The sequence below is a fragment of the Carettochelys insculpta genome, chromosome 13 (genome assembly GCF_033958435.1).
Source record: "Carettochelys insculpta isolate YL-2023 chromosome 13, ASM3395843v1, whole genome shotgun sequence".
Taxonomy (NCBI): domain Eukaryota; kingdom Metazoa; phylum Chordata; order Testudines; family Carettochelyidae; genus Carettochelys; species Carettochelys insculpta.
Genome location: NC_134149.1, coordinates 22,456,202 through 22,473,534, shown reverse-complemented (window position 1 = coordinate 22,473,534; position 17,333 = coordinate 22,456,202). Strand labels below are relative to the sequence as shown.

General features: G+C 45.3%; 1 protein-coding gene across 1 annotated transcript in view; it reads left to right on the top strand.

Annotated features, from left to right (window-relative positions):
* The first annotated feature begins 1,385 nt into the window (after positions 1-1,385).
* LOC142019985 (vascular endothelial growth factor receptor kdr-like) overlaps positions 1,386-17,333 on the top strand; it is a 196,069-nt gene continuing 180,121 nt past the window's right edge. The window contains exon 1 of the mRNA XM_075007461.1: positions 1,386-2,246. Within this exon, the coding sequence (XP_074863562.1) occupies positions 2,183-2,246 (64 nt within the window). The 5' untranslated portion in view covers positions 1,386-2,182. The remainder of the gene's footprint in view (positions 2,247-17,333) is intronic.

Sequence of the window (17,333 nt, the reverse complement as noted above, 5' to 3'; positions counted from 1 at the left end):
AGCTTTTAAAATGCTTTGATGAGCCAAGCTACTACACACAGGTTATGCCACAATAGCTGGGCACACCACTGGCAGTTAACATTCTTGTGAAAAGTCTGGACTTGGGCTGCACTCCCAAGCTTTCTCCTAATATCAGCAGCCTCTTGGAAAGGACTCAAAAGTGCCACCTCAGGGCAGGAGTCTAAGGGCACAGTGACCATGTCCACTTTACAGGGTCCCCACAGCTCCTGGTCTGAGTGCTGCTCTACTACACTCAGCGCATGGCAAAAGCTGGAGGGCACACCAGCAAGCTCAGCAACGTAGGTGGGAATGTCTACACTCAAATACCTGGAAATAGTGCTTAGGTACCAAGCAGTGATACGTGCCATCTCAAAATGCAGACAGGGATACCCACCTCATAGGCTTATTTTTAAAGAAGCCAAGTTTGCTTTAAATATTTCACAGGATGCAAACATTTCTATCTCTACAAAGGGCGGGGTGACCTGCCTGGCTTGCAGCAGCCGCCCAGGGACTGCTCATGTGCCTGGGGTGCCCAAACTTGGAAGTTCCAGCTACGTTTCTGCTCTTTTTCCCATGCTCTATTTGCATCAACTCTCTATTCTTGCTGTTCTTTGTTCAACCCCCGCCCCCCTGGGGTACAGATGGCACATGTGCGTGCATATGCTCGGCAGGAAATGAGCTGCACCCCTCCCTAGCAAAACACAGGCAATTGCCATGATTTTGAAGCTGCCCTATGAAAAAATACCAGCTACTTTCCCACAGCGCCTGTGCAGACGGACCCCGGGAAAGCAATGCACCAACTTCTGCTACCTCACCCTAGGCTGCTCCTGCCACTGGCTGATGGGAGGGAGGCAAGGAAAGAGCCTCACCGGGAAACCAAAACACCTGCAAGGCCATCTCCTGAGCAAGTGCCCTACTTCCAGTGCCTCCCACGCCCTTACCGACACAAAACTGGGGCGCGCTCTCTTTCCACGCCCCTGCTCCTGCTTTGGCTTGGCAGTGTCTCTGGTGCACGTGAAGGGCCCTCCCCACCCCCAGCCCATGGCTCTTCGCAGCGCCCCAGCCGTTCAAGGAGCCCTGCGCCACATGCCGGCCACCTCGACCACGCTCTGGGCGCGTTCTGCTGCCCCCTGCCGCAGCCCTGCCCACCTGCTAGCGGGCTAGGCAGGAACCAGCCAGGGTTGGCGCGTGTGTGCTGGAAGTCCCGGCTGGCTTTGCCTAATCGCCGCCAGCAGCCGCCCCGGGAGCTTTCGCATTGGAAAAGTGACAGCGAGCGAGCGAACCCCCCGACACCACCCCCGTCCGGGGCTGCACTGCTGACGTCTCGCCTTCCTCTTCTTCCCCTATAAAGAATCCCGGGCGCGCATGAAACATCCCAGCAAAAGCAGATCAAACTGGGCGGGTGGGGGAGAGAGAAACGTGCCTAAAGGGTCATCTGCCCCGCACAAGCCCCACTCCTTGCAAGAAGCCGAAGCGATCGCCGGCTCCCGGGCCCTCCACCAGCATGTAGCAGAGATCCCGGGGGCTCGTGTCAGCTGCGACAGCTACTGGGACGCGGAGTTATCTCCCCCCACCGCCTGTCTCGCAAGCTTGAGTAAGTTAAAGGGCTTCTGATCCCGGCAGCACCTGCACCTCACTGGATAAACAGACCTCAGGCGGAGGCTTTTTGTGCCAGGCACCCTAACCAGCCCCCAGCCCCAGGGAGGAGCGTGACTCAGCAGCAGCCACTCAGGGACTCGGAGACAACTTTGTGCCAAAACTTTTTTGTTGCTGTTACTTTGCTTCGTTAGCCCCTTGGGTCAGTTGTGTAACCGCCGCTCTGCTCCCCGAGCGCTCTGCTTTCAATCAGGATTAGCCAAAACAAGAACGAGCCCCCTCCGGACCCCGATCAGCCCATGAGCTAGGAGAGGGGGCCAAGGAATAAAGTTATTCTGGAAAAAATATCACATTTGGCCGTCAGGAAGAGAGGGGAGCGCCCAAAGTCTGTAGCAAAGTTGTGCAGAGCAGTTTAACTGGAATCAACAAGTGAGAACTTCTGGACGCCTTGTTCTCCTCCCCTCCCTTCCTTTATCCACCCTGAGGGGTTTTAAACTTGCTGCTGGCAAGACATTAACCCTATTTAGAGATCTCCTGGCTTTCACGTTTACAAAGGATATACTAACAATTCCCATCTGCGCCAGACATGCTTCCGAAGCACTGCCCCGCCCTGGCTGTTTGTGTCCTGCACGGATTGCTTTGGCTACAAGGTAGGAGCGGTTTACACGTGGTTCTCTCTTTCTCTCTCTCTCAGCCTTGCCTCTGATCTCAGTGTATTTTTGCTCATGCAACTTTCTTTTCCATGCGCGCTCACGCCGGTGTGGTGTCCCGGCTGGCATTGTTTGTACACACACCTCACTGGTTTAATGCCACCTTGTCTGAACTGACAAAGCGGTCACATCAGAGGGACCAGTTCAAAACAAGCCACTCCTGGAGGCTGGCTGAAGGGAGTGGAGCAGATAATTAAATAAAGACTTAAAACGAGTCCCTGGACAGGATGGAGAGTAACAACTGCCAGCGTGGGTACCAAATAGGGGTCTAGCGCCTGGTTTTCTTGTTTGGCCAGACACCTAGCCCGCAGTGGGCCAAAAGCAATGCTGAAGCAGTCAGTATGGTTGGCAGAACTTTCCTTCCCTTCTCACCCCGAGGTGTGCTCCCTTTTTTCTCCTGCTGAGTGCAAGCATGGACCTGAGTACACGAACCTCACAGCGCCCTGGGGGATTGCAGCAATCCTAAAGGAAGCAGCAAAGGCTGTTTGAGATACGGGGCTTGACTTGTACGAGAGAAAATTTGCAGTCCCTTTGGAGGGGAGGCTGTACCGTCACAGAGTGATACGTGGTTACCTCTAGGGATGCGGCGATTTCAACTACCGTGTTGTCATTGCCTGGGATTTGCTCTCCTGGATGTGGTTTCAGTTGCTTCCTCTGGGTTTGGGTATCACAAGTACCTGGAGGTGACAGAGCTGGGGAGCTGCCACTAGATGGCGCTTCCCGCTGCGAGTAGGAATCCTTGGCCCCAGTGAGGACTTCCCTTGTTGAAGTGGAGCTTTGAGGTGAGTTTTCAGGATTGCTGTGGGAGAACTCACCCTGCCAGCAGACAAGTTCTTCCTTTGTGTTTTGGGAAGAGAAAGAATCCAGCTTCGCAAGTGGGCTGCTCTAAAGCTACCTGTTCCCTATTCCCTTGCTGCTTCCTCTCACCCACTCATCCCAGGGCTTTGACCCTCACATTCCTGTGGCGAAGTGAAGGCTCCATTCTCAGCCCATGACTCACATTTTTCTCACGTTTAGCACTAAGCATTTCAGTGCACTGCTCCCAGGTGCCTGCCAGGAGAACCCATCAGGTTTTTTTCCAGCCCTATCTGGACTTCTTAGAGAGGCCCCTGAATCCATATCACTCAGAACAGATCTGCACCACTCAAGCAAGAAACTAGCTTTGCCAATTGCTCTTCATCACTTCCCTGGGCTTTTTTTCTGCAAGATCCCCTCCCATGCTGCAGATGTGCTACATCCCATGAAATGCCCTACAGTAATGCCTATGGACCAGTATGGAATTGACTCTAGACTTTCCTGTAATGAGTTTACAAGGGTTCTCCCACTAGACGTCAGCTCTCTTACCAACAGCAATGGGAGCTCAGGTTTGAACAAAGGGGTCAGGAGTTCATTAAAATATTGGGAAATAGAGGTAGGTGTGTCGTCAGACAACGTCCTCGAAGTCTGCCCAATTTGAAGTCCCCTCCACAGCTTATACTTCTGAGCCCATTGAGGCTTCCATAATCAATTTAAAATAGTGATTTGTAGGGCTTGGTATCTTCCTCCTATATGTGAACATTTCAATTTGTATTTGATCATCTGAAACACAATGAAGATGAGCCTTCAAAAGTAGAAGTTATAGCAAATATAACAGAGCCCTTTGTTGGGCTAATGAAATTTAGAAGAGCTTTTCAATGTGCCATGTGGTCTTCCATTAGTTCATGAATAACGAGGATTTCATGCTATTTATTCATGGGTCATCAGATTATATATAGGAGATGGCCTGTTATTTACTGTAGTACTTCTCCTGCGAGTCGTTTTCCATAATGTTCCTTGAGCCCTGGGTATATTTCAGCATACAAGACTATTGGTTCTCATCTCCTTATGGTCAGTATCAAGTGTTTCTCTAGACTCTTGGGGTACTAATATCCTCCACCAACATTAATCAACAGCCAACCATATCAGGAAGACAGATCTGCTGAAGGATTTTGCCAGCACCATAAACTACCAGAGCTTTGTTACGAGAATCCACATGTATTGTCTGGTTTATTCAGAGACTTATAATATGCTCCCTCAAAGAATCTCTGTGTGCTAGAAAAGGTCAGTCCAGATAAATTCAGAAACCAGCTCCATATATTCCCCACAAACATACCTGGAGTAAAGTAAGCCTTGCATCATGCCTTAAAGTGCCAATTGGAGCTCTGCTGGACCAACAGAGGAAATGGATTCAATAGGGTATTCTGCATCAGTCATGAATACCCTTCCATCAGCTTCCCTGGGTAGGAGTACCCTAAGTGGTCTCCATTATTGTTAGAGCAGGAGGGGAAATAGTGGATTCCATAATTCATTGGCCTTTGTACATTGGTATCAACATTTTCAATTGCACCTGGAAGCAAATAGGAAGTTTGAAGTCTTCAGAGAATTGCTGGCATGCACTGCCTCTGGCTGAGGCTGCAAGTAAGCAGCCAGCTGTATTTGCCACTTACACTAATTCTTCAGCGCTTGTCCTTATACGGCATAAGAGAGCAGCCCATCCTGAAGGTTACAAAGACATGCATTACCATGTCAATTTCTGTATCAGAGAGAAATGGTAACAATTGGCCAAACACGGGTAGGAAAAGGCAATTCTAGTCACCAGTCCTTGGTGGGAATCCAGGAGCACACTCATATTGCAAGTGTTACCGAAAGGGGTGGATGTACTCCTGCAGAAATGGGCCAGTGCAGATAACACCCACTGCACACTCTAAATAGCCCCCTTACCTGGCAGTCTTAACACAGAAATATTTAGCAAGACCTTCGTCCAGCTCTTTCATCCATGCCCTCTTTGAGCCTGGTGCCAAGAAGGAGACAGAATGCCCTATCCATGTCTGACCATAAAGGAGGATAGAGCTGTGTGTCATAGAGCCATATGGTTAGAAGGGACTGTGTTGTTTGGTTTAATCCCCAGCCAAGATGCAGGAATTGTTGTTCTTAAGCCGCCAAGACAGGTGGCCTTCCAGCCTCCTTTTGAAACCTTCCAGTGAAGAAGCTTCAATGACTTCCCAAGGCACCTGTTCCATTGTCTGACCATTCTCACAGTTAGGATTTTTTTCCTGAGATTTAATCTGTGTTGCTCTCCTCTGGACCCTTTTCAATTTTTGTACATCTTTTCAAAACAGTAGTGGCCAAAATTGAATAGAGTGTTCCAGCTGAGGCCTAAACAGTGCAGACTAGAGCCATACTAAGACCTACCATGACTTGCATGCTCTGCCTCTGTTAATGCAACCCTAAATTGCATTTGCTTTTTTTTTTGTAAGTGTATTGCATAGTTGACTCATGTTGAGAATATGATCCACCATGATTCTTAGATCCTTCTTAGTACGGCTGCTGCCAAGCCATTTATCCTCTTCCTCTGTTTGTGACAGACACAGACACCAAGGAAGAGGATGTTTTTTTAGCTGACACCCCGCTCACAGCTGAGGGCTTCAAGTATTCACTCTGTTGCAGCTAATTAGTACTGGGGAAAAGTTGGCTGCCCCCATCACTATGCCATCATCATCACGTGCAGGTCTGGAGACTACCACAATGACCTGTTTAGGGGGCATATAGGGGATCAAAGAACTTTTAGGCATCTCTGTATTGTTGGTTAATGACCAAAGTTATATCTTACATATATCAGACCTATCAGACCACTGTTAGGTTGTATATTCCCTTGGAAAAATATGAAACTTTGTTTTACGATGCCCTTAGATTACCAACAGGCCTTGCACCCTGATTATGGCAAAACTGAGGTTGGATACCAAAACAGAAGAGGTAACAAGCGGATCATGAGAAAAGTGAAATGGTCATCCCAACAATCTCCAGCCCATTCCAAAAATCTTAGCTCCAAAATATATAGATATACTGAAATCATCTAAAATAGTTCCATGCTTGTCATGGCAGTTCCTCCTTCCTTGATATGTTGCATATTTTATTTTATATTCCTCTTAGCACAAGCTGAAAATGTTCAGTTTCACACATTGCATTTACAGCTTTCAAACTCTAAATTCAAGGGCCGGTAGAAATTTTTGGCAAAAAGGCATTGTCATTTTTCCCAGTAGAAAAGTGATTTGTTTGAGCACGGTGTTTGTTGCTTTTGTGCCTGGTCAAAAAGTCTTTTGGTTGGTTTGTTTTCAAAAACATTTCTCCCTAAGAAATAGCTCACTTTTGACAATTTTGTCCTTTTGAATGAAAAGTTAATTTTTTTATCCTGACCTTTTTTATCAAACATAGTTTTCACTAAGTCGAAAATTCCAGTAACCTTTTCAGTAAACATTAGTCAGTGGTTTTGAGAGCCATTGTAAAATAAAATCATGAACACTTTCCAAAAAAGGAGAAACGGCTCTATTTTTAACATTTTGACATAAAAACAACTTTGATGTTTCAAAAATTTCTGCAAAATATTTTTCAACCCAATCTACAAATAATGTTATTACTATTGATGGCTTGTTATTAGTACATAGTCTGTACACTCACCTTACCGCTACTCACCATCGTCCTCAAGTTTCCAAGCGTAAAATGATCACCACTTGAGTGTCAGGGAGAAAGTTAGCTCCATGGTAAAATACTGCAATATTGTGAACATGATTTTGTCTTTCTATGAAGAATCAATCATTGATCTCTATTGGAAACAGGCTGCTGAACTAAAAAGGCTATTGCTGGCATTAATAAAAGTAAATCGTAGTTCTCATTCCTTATGTGATTTTCTTAACATTTGCTGCAATGTGGAAAAATTTTATAACCAGTACAGAACTCTTTTTAAACAAGAGTGTTATATCAGTTTCCCTATCTAAACTTGCTATGTTCACAACGAAGCAAAAATAATTTTACATTAATTCATTCATTAAAGGAATAAAAAAGCATTTTAAAGTCCCATTATTTCCAGAGTAAAATCATACCAAACAGGACACTGAAAGCATAGAACAAATTCCCTTGTTCACAGTTTCTATGGGAATCTCATATTTATGTTTTTTTCAAACATTTTTCATTGAAAATATTACAATAATATAATTTACCTTTTCTCCCCACGTTAACATAACTCAATCTAAGCAAGATAGTAGGAGTAAATTTGTGTTGTTTATTTTGAAATATTACTGTTTCCCATATCCTTTAAAACTGATCTAAACTCTTCAGGGTGTTGTAAGATTCACTCTCAGCAGGTTGAACCAGACATTCACCCTTTACAGTGCATTGGATTAATCCACCATTACAAAAGGTTTCCAAATATAGTAGAAAACTTTATCAGTGCCGTCAGGAATCAGAGACTAACAATGGGGTTTCCAAGCTGAGTTTGAATGGGAGATGGAGAATCTTGAAAGGGTGCTGAATGCAAACACTGATTTGAAATAGAATGCCTCATGCTGCTGGGGCATTTCATCCACAGGATTTCACAACCTGCATACAACCAGGGCCACTTTTTCTACTGCTGAAATGCAGGTGGACTGAGGACTTGTGTTCAACTTGCATCGTAACAGTTTTAATAACTGTAAGGGGAATTTCAGATAAGTAGATTTTAGCTCTTCAGATGAGAGTTTGGCCAGGACATTGAGGCTAATCCCAATGTAGCTGTAAAATTATTTTGATCTTTTCTACATTTTCCTGGATTGCTCCACCTTTTATTCCTCCTTCACACTGCTGGCTGGACTTCCCTGTTATTAGACTGAAATGGGAATTGCAAATAGCAGTAACTAAAAGATTTCTTGGATATCCCAACAGCGAGAGAGCAAAACAGATCACAGCTAGTATCAAATGAATGACAGGATGTTAAGCCTTCCTCATGCTGATCAAGGTATTCTTGCTCATTTGTACCTCATGACATGGGAGGGAACTAGGGCTGAAAGCATAGCTCTGTATTCGGAAACTCAGACCAGCAAGACAAGTTGCTTAAATAAGTGGAGAAGATTCTGCTGTAGAAGTTTCTATATTTCATAGGAATAAATGGTTTCTCATCTAGCTGGACTAAATACTTGTCTGTCTGTCTGTCTGTCTGTCTTCAGGCAACATACACCAGGGTGAATTTTCCGAAGGGGAGCAGCACGATTAACTGCTGGGTCTCAGGCTCATCCATCTCCTTAAAAAAGTTGAAATATGTTACTGTTTTTAAGTATGTGCATTCACATTTATATACTGATTAGTAAAGTTTTTACATTCTACAGACTTATTTCCTTACAAGTGCTGAAAGGGCTTTTTTCCATCTGAACACAGTCAAAGTTTCCATTGGTCTGGGTTACATTAATCAGATTGGGGTGGGGGGCTGCTAATTACAGGGACGAAAAGTGGCGCCCAGCATAAAAAGTTTGCTCACCCCTGACAGAGGCAATCTGCCAAAATCACCCAATCCAGGTGATTATCTAGCAATGCTATTTAATACAAAGAGATGGTTGAAGTTCACCACAGGAGCCAGGCTTCACCTGGAGAAGGTTTAGGACTGCAGAAAACAAGGCAATATTAGAGCAAACTATAAGGAGGTGTAAGTGCATCCAGGCACATTGTTGCTTAAATGAGGGGAAGGCTGGTGAGATGGAGGCTAGGAGGACACCAGCTGAGGTGAGAAGAAACCATCTGTACTTTGAAGGTGTAAAGTGGTCATTGCCCAAATAGAGCAGAGTATATGCAAAAATAACATTCCACCTCTCAATAGGTGGATATGGCAAATGAAAAGCCAGGGACATTCAGAAAAACCTGCCCAGGGGGTTTGGATTGAGCTAGAAGGCCACTCAAGATGGAGGGAGTCACAGATTCTCTCCCAGGGGAGTAAAGGGGGCTGAGAGACTGTGATTCCATTGGAGAGCTTTCCCTTCTACTCCTCCAAAGCCCCCACCCCCGACCCATGCACGCACACACACACACACACACACACACACACAGAGCAAATAAGCTGACTGGAAACAATTCACGTTGGGCTCATGGTAGAAGTGAGCTAAAATATGGCTGTGCCTTTAGAGTTAGATTTAACCTCTAAGCTCAGCCCCAAGCAGGATGGGATTCCCCTGAGGTTGTTGTGTTTCTTCCCCTGTTGTTTTGCTCTAGTTTCTTCAGAAAGCACCATTTAATTATCTTTTTGCACTGGCCAGCAGGAAGACCAGAACCAGGCTCCACCCTCGACCCATCCCTCCCCAGCTGGGTGGAGGGGGTTATCTGGGGTTGCCCGGACCTGAAATCCAGGAAGCTGAGTAAGAGCTAGGAAAAGGAAGTGTTACTACCCTGCTTGGCACATACCAGTCCACAGACTTTGCACATGAGCAGCTAGCTGATGACTTCCTCTTTCTAACTTGACCCATGCTCTGGCATAGAGCACATCTGATTGCCTCCCACTTTGAGGAGCTGATCCAGCATCTCTGTGCTGGGGACCCAGCTCACTTAAACCCATCAAAGAGAATAAAAGCAGAGCAGAGCTGTACGAATGATTATCATCAGGTTTATCATATGACCTGATCCAATCTGCTTTTCCAGCACTGAAGCAAACTCTCAGCTGACAGTGATGATGCTTTGCATTTATTTCTACTCTTCCTAGGTCTGATTCATCAAACAGACAGGGGAGCCCTAATGGTGATGTCATACCACGAAAGCTTCTAGCACTGGGAAGAGATTAGTGAGCATGACCTACTGGTGAAGTCGGTGGAGTTACACTGATATAAAACCAGCGTGCAGAAGAGCAGACTCAAGCCCTATATTTTCAAAGTACTGTGCAATGTTTGCTAACTAATCCGCTGATCTAAGCAGGTTGACCTGTTCCTGAGAATGTTGCCATCTATTTAACAAGGAAAAAAGCTAGTTAAATTGTGATTGTGTAGGGCAGGGGTGCACAAAGTGGGAGGCACACCCCCTTGGGGATGCGTGAAATTTTGTCAGGGGGCACACCACAGTCAGCCTCGCCCCCAGCCTCTGCTGCCTCCCCCCTGATGTGCAGCATGTTATTTGCACTAATGCTGCCACCAGGGGGTTGGTTAAAAAAAGTAAGAAAGTAGCTGATGAGCAGTCCCGACTGAGCTTCCGTAGGAACCAGCCCACTTGTCCTGGAAGATGTGAAAAGGCAGCTTGCAGCACTCCATCTCTGTGTAGGTGGCACAGCCGTAGTCACAGCAGTTCTCCTGAGCACCGCAGGTCAGCTCCCCACAGCTCCAGCAGCCGTTGCAGGGTGGCCCCAGCAGAGTGGCCCCAGTGCCAGCAGAGACCCCTACAACACTCTCCTGGTCCCCGGCTCCCGGAGCTCTCACACCCCAGCTGACTCGTGCCTGCTCACAGAGTGTGGTGCTCACTTCGGGGGACCCTCGCCTGCCTCCCATCTCCAGCCTTGGTACCCTGGGCTTCTCCCCAGTGCCCAGCCTGTGCTGCTGCTCCTGGCATGCTGTGCAGATCCTGGCAGCAAAGGCAGCTTGCCCAGCTCTGCTCTGATGGATTGAGGGGAGCAGAGCTGGCACAGTGCACTGTGGCTTCCCGCTCACAGCTGCAGGAACTGAAAGGGTTAAGGGAGCTGCTCTGTTTGCATGCTCCCTTTGCAGACCTTCCATCTTTATTAATATATCTGCTGGCTCTTTCTTATGTCAAACAGACAGCGCATGCTTTGGAGGTTTCTAGCTTAGTCTGTTACGTGTGGAAACGTGGGAGGCAAATCCTGCTGCTCATACTAAGAAATGGAGGATTTGCCCCTTTGTGATGATTCTTTGTTTTTAAATGGTGACAAGTATCAGAGAGGTAGCTGAGTTAGTCTGTATCTTCAAAAACAACAAAAAGTCCTGTGGCACCTTATAATCTAACAGATATTTTGGAGCATAAGCTTTCGTGGGCATCTGTTAGTCTATAAGGTGCCACAGGACTTCTTGTTGTTTTTGTTTTTAAAGTTGTTAAAATGTAGAAAAATGTTCAGCCGCCGTCAAAAGGAGTGCCACCTGGAGAGTAATAAAAATAAAATAAAGAGGAGAGTTGACATTTCATAATAATATCCTTGGGATATGGGGCAACATCCAGTGTGTGGGTTTTTTTGCCTGATGCATCAGGTGTGTAGCCTGGAGTAAGGTAATTGCTTTGAAGAACACAAGCTGTTCAGGCTCCAAAACCAAACCATCTTGTAAATTTGGCAGAGGGAGTGAATTTGTGTGCCTGTCATTTAGAAATCCATTGGCTGTGGATCACCATCCCTGATCACCATTGCAGCCCCTGCCACTTTCTGCTTCTCCTACTCACCAGGAATGTTTGGGTTAGACAGGCTGGGGGAGCCCTGCCAATTGCAGGGATGAGAAAGGGAACTGACAAAAAGTTTGCTCGCCCTGGTGTAGGGGACTCTGAATGGTTTTGAGAGGCACTGCAGCATCCTCATCTTTATGTCTTTTGATTAGTCTGCCCTTTAAGTACCTACTTTGTTGCCCTCACTACATCCTGTTCTCCCTTCCCACTGCCAAAGCAGCTCCCAATCTACCCTCAGTAAGGTCTCAGGATTCCTAGAATTGTTACATTTTGAAAGACCTGGAGGAATTCCTGAGCCCTGCTGCGTGAGGAGATCTGCACAGTTTCTCTTCCCTGTGCCCAAATTAATTTTGCCTCTTTCCTTTTAAACTGGGACTAGAGTGGAGGTTTGGCAAGCCTGTGTGGGATTGCCTGGGGTTTGCAGTTTAATCTCTTTGGCTTTCTGCAGTCGGATGCAGTAAGTCTTCATACCATGCTGAACTTTATGAGATGTGACTTCTGCAAGCTTCCTTAATAAGTGTAATCACAAAGGGATTCACAATTAGCCAGCAGTATGTGGAGAGGCAATGCAGAGGGCCTTTGTTGTTGTTCTAAGGCAGTAGTTTTTAGCACTGTGAAAGAATTCTTGAAGTTACTGGGAAAGAAGAAAACCACAGGGTCTAATCTGCTAATTGATAAGGGGCTGAACAAGTCAGTTTCTCATTATGCCCTAGAGGGAATGGAAAAGCATGTGATCCCAAAGATTTCAAATTCAGCCAAAAACTGGATTCAGCCTAGTATGCAAAGGAAATGTATGGACCTTCCTTCTATTTTCAGATAACGTGCCTTCATCTTTTGCATTTCCACCTAGGTTTCCTTAGATCTTCCTGTGTTTTTCTTAACTGTGGGAAAGAGATTGCCAAGGAAGTGGAGAAGGGAGCTTGCAGGCTGTGTGGAATTGTTCTTATTTGAAGGTCAAGGAAGCTTGATCCTGTTATTATCTATTTTTTTAACACTTCATGAATCCAAAACACCTCAGTCAAAATGTTTGCTTCTTTGGAGCTGGAGGTTAGGAAGTTTTCCCCCATGGGTCAAATCCTGACTTATGGGCACACCAGCGTGCATAGGAGCCCTGATTTCAATGACATTATTTCAGATTTACACCAATATAATTGCAAGGAGAATTTGGGAGCATGCATTTCTGACAGAGGTTTCCCAGAAGAAGACAGCTGTTGTTGAAGGTGCCAACCTAGATAGTCCCCATCCATTGCAAATAGTGCTGGGTACACAACTGGAAAATGTTGGCAATAAATGGAAAACAGGTTTTCGAGCTTGTCCCACATTGTAGGACCTTAACAACTTATCCAAATTAGACATTCAACAAAACGATTTCTCCTTCATCCACAGAGGGATACAAGCAATAATTATAGATATGTAGTAGAAATAGGCTTGTCCCTGCAAAATTATGATGCAGATCCCAAACTCCCTCAGTCTCCAGAACATCAGTGTCCAACGGGAATGCAAAGCTCACCAAACTTGTGGTTGTCGTCCTTCCACATTCACCACGTTATATGAAACTTTATTAATTAATATTAGAGAAATAAATACCTGCTGGACTTTGAATTTGCACAAAACTGTGAGATGACATAATAATCACAGACACAAGTACGGCAACATGACTCATTGCAGCCAAGTAAGGCTAACTACGGAAAGACCTGGAACCCGGTGTAGCCTGTAAAAACCACCCTCCCTGCCCCCCGTGCAACTGGGAGTGGTGCCGCTCCAGCTGTCCCGTGTGAACAGAGCGCAAACCTTGGTGCTGTGCCCACGTGTTAAAGGGTGTGATCCCAAACCTCCATCCAGGGCTCCTTTTCAGTGTGGGTGGTGTCAGTGCACACAGGGGTTTCCCACTGGCTGGCAGGGTCCCTTGCCCGGGTGCTTGTGCTAATTGTCTTGAGCACATGTGACGAATTCGAAGAATTATTATTTCTTATGAGTTTGGTAGAGTTGCATTCATCACAGCAGTGTCCTATTCGCCACGTGTGGCAAGTAGCAAACGAACTGGACACCTCAGTTCTACAAACTGAGGTTCAGCTGGGGCCTTATAGGCAGAGGGTTCATCTGTGATGATGAAGCTGAACTTCCCAAGGGTTTGGAAGTGGTGGGATCTGACGCTGTGATATAAGCCTATCTTCCACAGGCAGAACTATGTCATGGTTATTCTCTAGAGGTTATACAAAGATCTTTTTCTCCACGCTTCACTGCATGGTGCTCCGCCTGCTTGAAACTGTCTCCTGGCAGGCCAGTAATGTGTGCCCATGCTCTGGTATTTGGAATGCTTTCTAGCAGCCATCCTAATTACAGTGCTTCCTCACAGAGGAAATGCTTGTAGCCAGGCAGTAGTGTTCGCCTGTGTTTTCAGGGAGAAAAATAAAGCCCTGGGGATGGTAAGCAGCAAACCACAAGGTCTCTGTCTTTCCTTGCGGAAAAATACATCCCCCCATGTGTGCAATATTTTGCGGCCTCCAGTCCTGTGTCCCTAGGGCACCCTGCTGTGCATGCCACTAACCCACTCTTCACGATCACAGCTTAAATTTGCGCTTCAACCAGGAAAGCTCCATGACTCCCCTGCCGAAGAAGGAAAATCCGGCAGCAGTTGGAGACACACAAGATTTCAGATCACCCCAAGTGCTGCGGGCCAGAGTCCCTTCTCCCTGGCTGCTCATGTAACAAAGACATAAATCCAGAGCTTTTCTTTCAGTGATGTTACTCCAGATGTCTGCAAGGGTAGGGAAGAGGAGAATCAAGCTTGGCATTGCTGCATTGTACTATATGTCTGTGTTGACTGCAATATTCTTGCATCAGGGACAGTCGGCCAAATTGATCACTGACATAAGAGCAGCACCACTGAATGTGGCCTTGTATCTAACTTTGTCTTCTGAGCTTGCTAACAAAGAGTATTGAAAACAGTACAGTATCTCTCCCCACCAAAGCATTACCTCAACATAAAAGAAACTAGTAATAATTACTCTGGGGTGTATAGATTGAAAACCACCAGCCCAGTCCAGCGATCTGGACACTCGGTGTCCCTCTGAAGCCAAAGGGACTACTTGGGTGAGCAAAGATGAGTTACCTAAGTATGGATGGAAGGAGGAATCTTACAGTTGCAACAGCCTTTCGTAGTTCAGGATGGGCAACTTTGGTTTGAGATAAATAAAAGCTGAGGGGATCCGTAACTCCAAATTCTAAGTTAACTGATTCTTAGTTATTTTTTGCATTACCTTAATGCAGGGGTCAGCAACCCTTGGTACGGATGCCAAGAGTGCCAGACATGCCCATTTTCATCTGCACATGAGGCAGGAGCTCAGCCTCAGCTCTCCTTCCCCATACAGCTGGGAGCTTGCTCATAGTCATGCAGTTTGTTGATAAACCAAAGACCAGCTAATGCTACCAGCCACCACATAAATGGTAAAACTCCGTGTCTTAATTTATTTATTAATGAAGCTGTTGTAAGTAAGATTATTAGTGATTTTTTCAGGTATCACTGGCACTCAGACCATACATAAGAAAAATTCTGACACTGCATCTCAGGGAGGTCGCTGACCCCTGCCTTAATGCAAAGAAACCCTGAAATCACTTAATGTCTTTAAAACCTCATGAAATGCCATTTTTCAGCCATGAGTGGAAGATCCAAAGTAGCACAAGAGATTTCACTAGAGTATGTCTGGGCCTGCTGAAGCCAGTACCTGAAGTCTCCTGAGACACAGCCTGATCTGGCCTCGCAGCTAGCATAAAGAGCCTCTATGCTGAGCTTCTGAACTTTGTGCTCAGATACTAATTCTAACATAGGGGGAGGAAATACAATTTGAAAAAATGCCCACCGGGCTTTCCAAAGCTTGAGATTTTCATTTGATTCAGTTTCTTGGGCTATTTGTGTTGCAGGTCTGGGATTGCCAAAGAAGCAACTGACTCCGTCTTGCTCTTGAGCTTTTGTGCAGGTGGAGACAATATTGTCCCATCGTTAAGCTCCCTTGCCACGTCTTGGAGGGAGCAAAAGGTCACACGCTTTTCCAGTACCTGTCATGTCTGAGAAAACGAAATAATAGTATAATGAGGGCAGAAAGACTTTATCTAGCTCTATCTATAGATGTATATGAAGCAAGGAAGTTAAAAAGAGCTTCAGCTGTACAAGACAGCAGGAGAGAACAAAACAGCAAAATTGGCCAGTTTAGAAGATTCTTCTGCTATTACAGCTAAAAGATGATTCAAGTGAATGTAAACAATGATGTCACCCTGAGACCCTTTTAAACACAGTTTAACCTATTACACAGTGAGAGACAGAGAGAACCATCTAACCTTCCCGCCTCTGCACATTTTTCCATTACAAATGGATGGTATCTATGTTGCTTTTATTTCATTGTCATATATTGGTTTAAATTCTGATCTCTATTACACAGGTTTAAACCAAAGTAGTTTGGCTGAAGACAATGAAGTGACTCTGGATTTGCTGTTGTGTAGTTAAAGCAGGGGTGTTGGGTTTTGAATTTCCATTTTCTGTTTGCAAGCATAGTAAGAATATGATGGGAGATCACTGAGAACTGTGGCATCTTATTATTTAGCACCTTATTAGACTTCTAACGAGGGGCTTGATTGATCATGTCTGCAAATCCTGTTAGGAGTCATGTGGCACCTTAACAACTAACAGATTTATTAGGGCATAAGCTTTCATGGGTAAAACCCACTTTATCAGTGGTGAATTGGAGTGGAAATTACAGAGGTAGGGGTATATATAAGTACAACATAAGATGAGCTTATCAAGTATAGAACCAGTATTAATGAGTCTAATTAAGTCAGTAAATCCTATGTCGTTGATGTAACATGCTTATGAAGTGTATTGTGTCCCTGTCATGCAACCAGTCCATACAAGGTAATAGCTTGCTACTGTTAATTGCTAATGGAGTTGCTTCTTTAGCTCACATCCGTTTTGGTGCTGAAGGTCCCATACTCCATTTTTATTCTGTCCTGAATCATGTAAACTTTCCATTCAGTCAGGGCTGAGTAAGCGCTGAGGCTGGTCTTTGGGAATGTCCACAGCGATTCACTAATCCTACTTCAGCACATGCTGAGGGTTGGTATACACTCCACTGTGGAAGAGATTCCTGGGGGCTGTGTCTAATTTGGCTATTATCTCAAATTCATTAGCCCATCTTGATTGGAAAGAGTGCCACATTTTTATCACTGCTCATCATCACAGGCTAATGATGACTCTCCAATGCGTAATGAATTCTACAGGTCTCTGGGAACTCAATGGCCAATTACCAAGACGTTGCTAATGAATATATTTACAGTTTAATTGCTTGATCCATTGTAATTCAGGTTCTGATTTTGTAAACCCAAGAGACAAACTAGACCATAGGTTTTATTTGTTCATGGCTTTTGGAATTGCTCTGAGCACTGGTACGTGGGCTGTTTTCTCATTGTCTTTGCACCCGGAGAAATTAATACAACCAGGAACACTCTCTAACTCACCAGGGTTTCACCCACTCATACAATGCAGCTTTACCCCTCCAGAAAAACTTGGTGCTTTCTGAAAGAGAAGTACAGGTCAAAGGGATCGCTTTTGACATGACATATTCTCAGAAACCAGAAAGTCCCAAGCAAGTAGACTGCAGGAACCAAAGTGGAGGGAAGAGGGAGCTCAGAAGAATCTATCCAGTCTTTTTTTTTTTTTTTTTGGCATCCTTTTTGGATCCAGACAGAGTTGTAAACCAACATTCTCATCACCAGTCATTATCATTAGATTTGAGGAAGGATGTCTTCAAGTCCAAGTCACTCCTTTTTTACCTTACTCTATGGGAGGATTACATT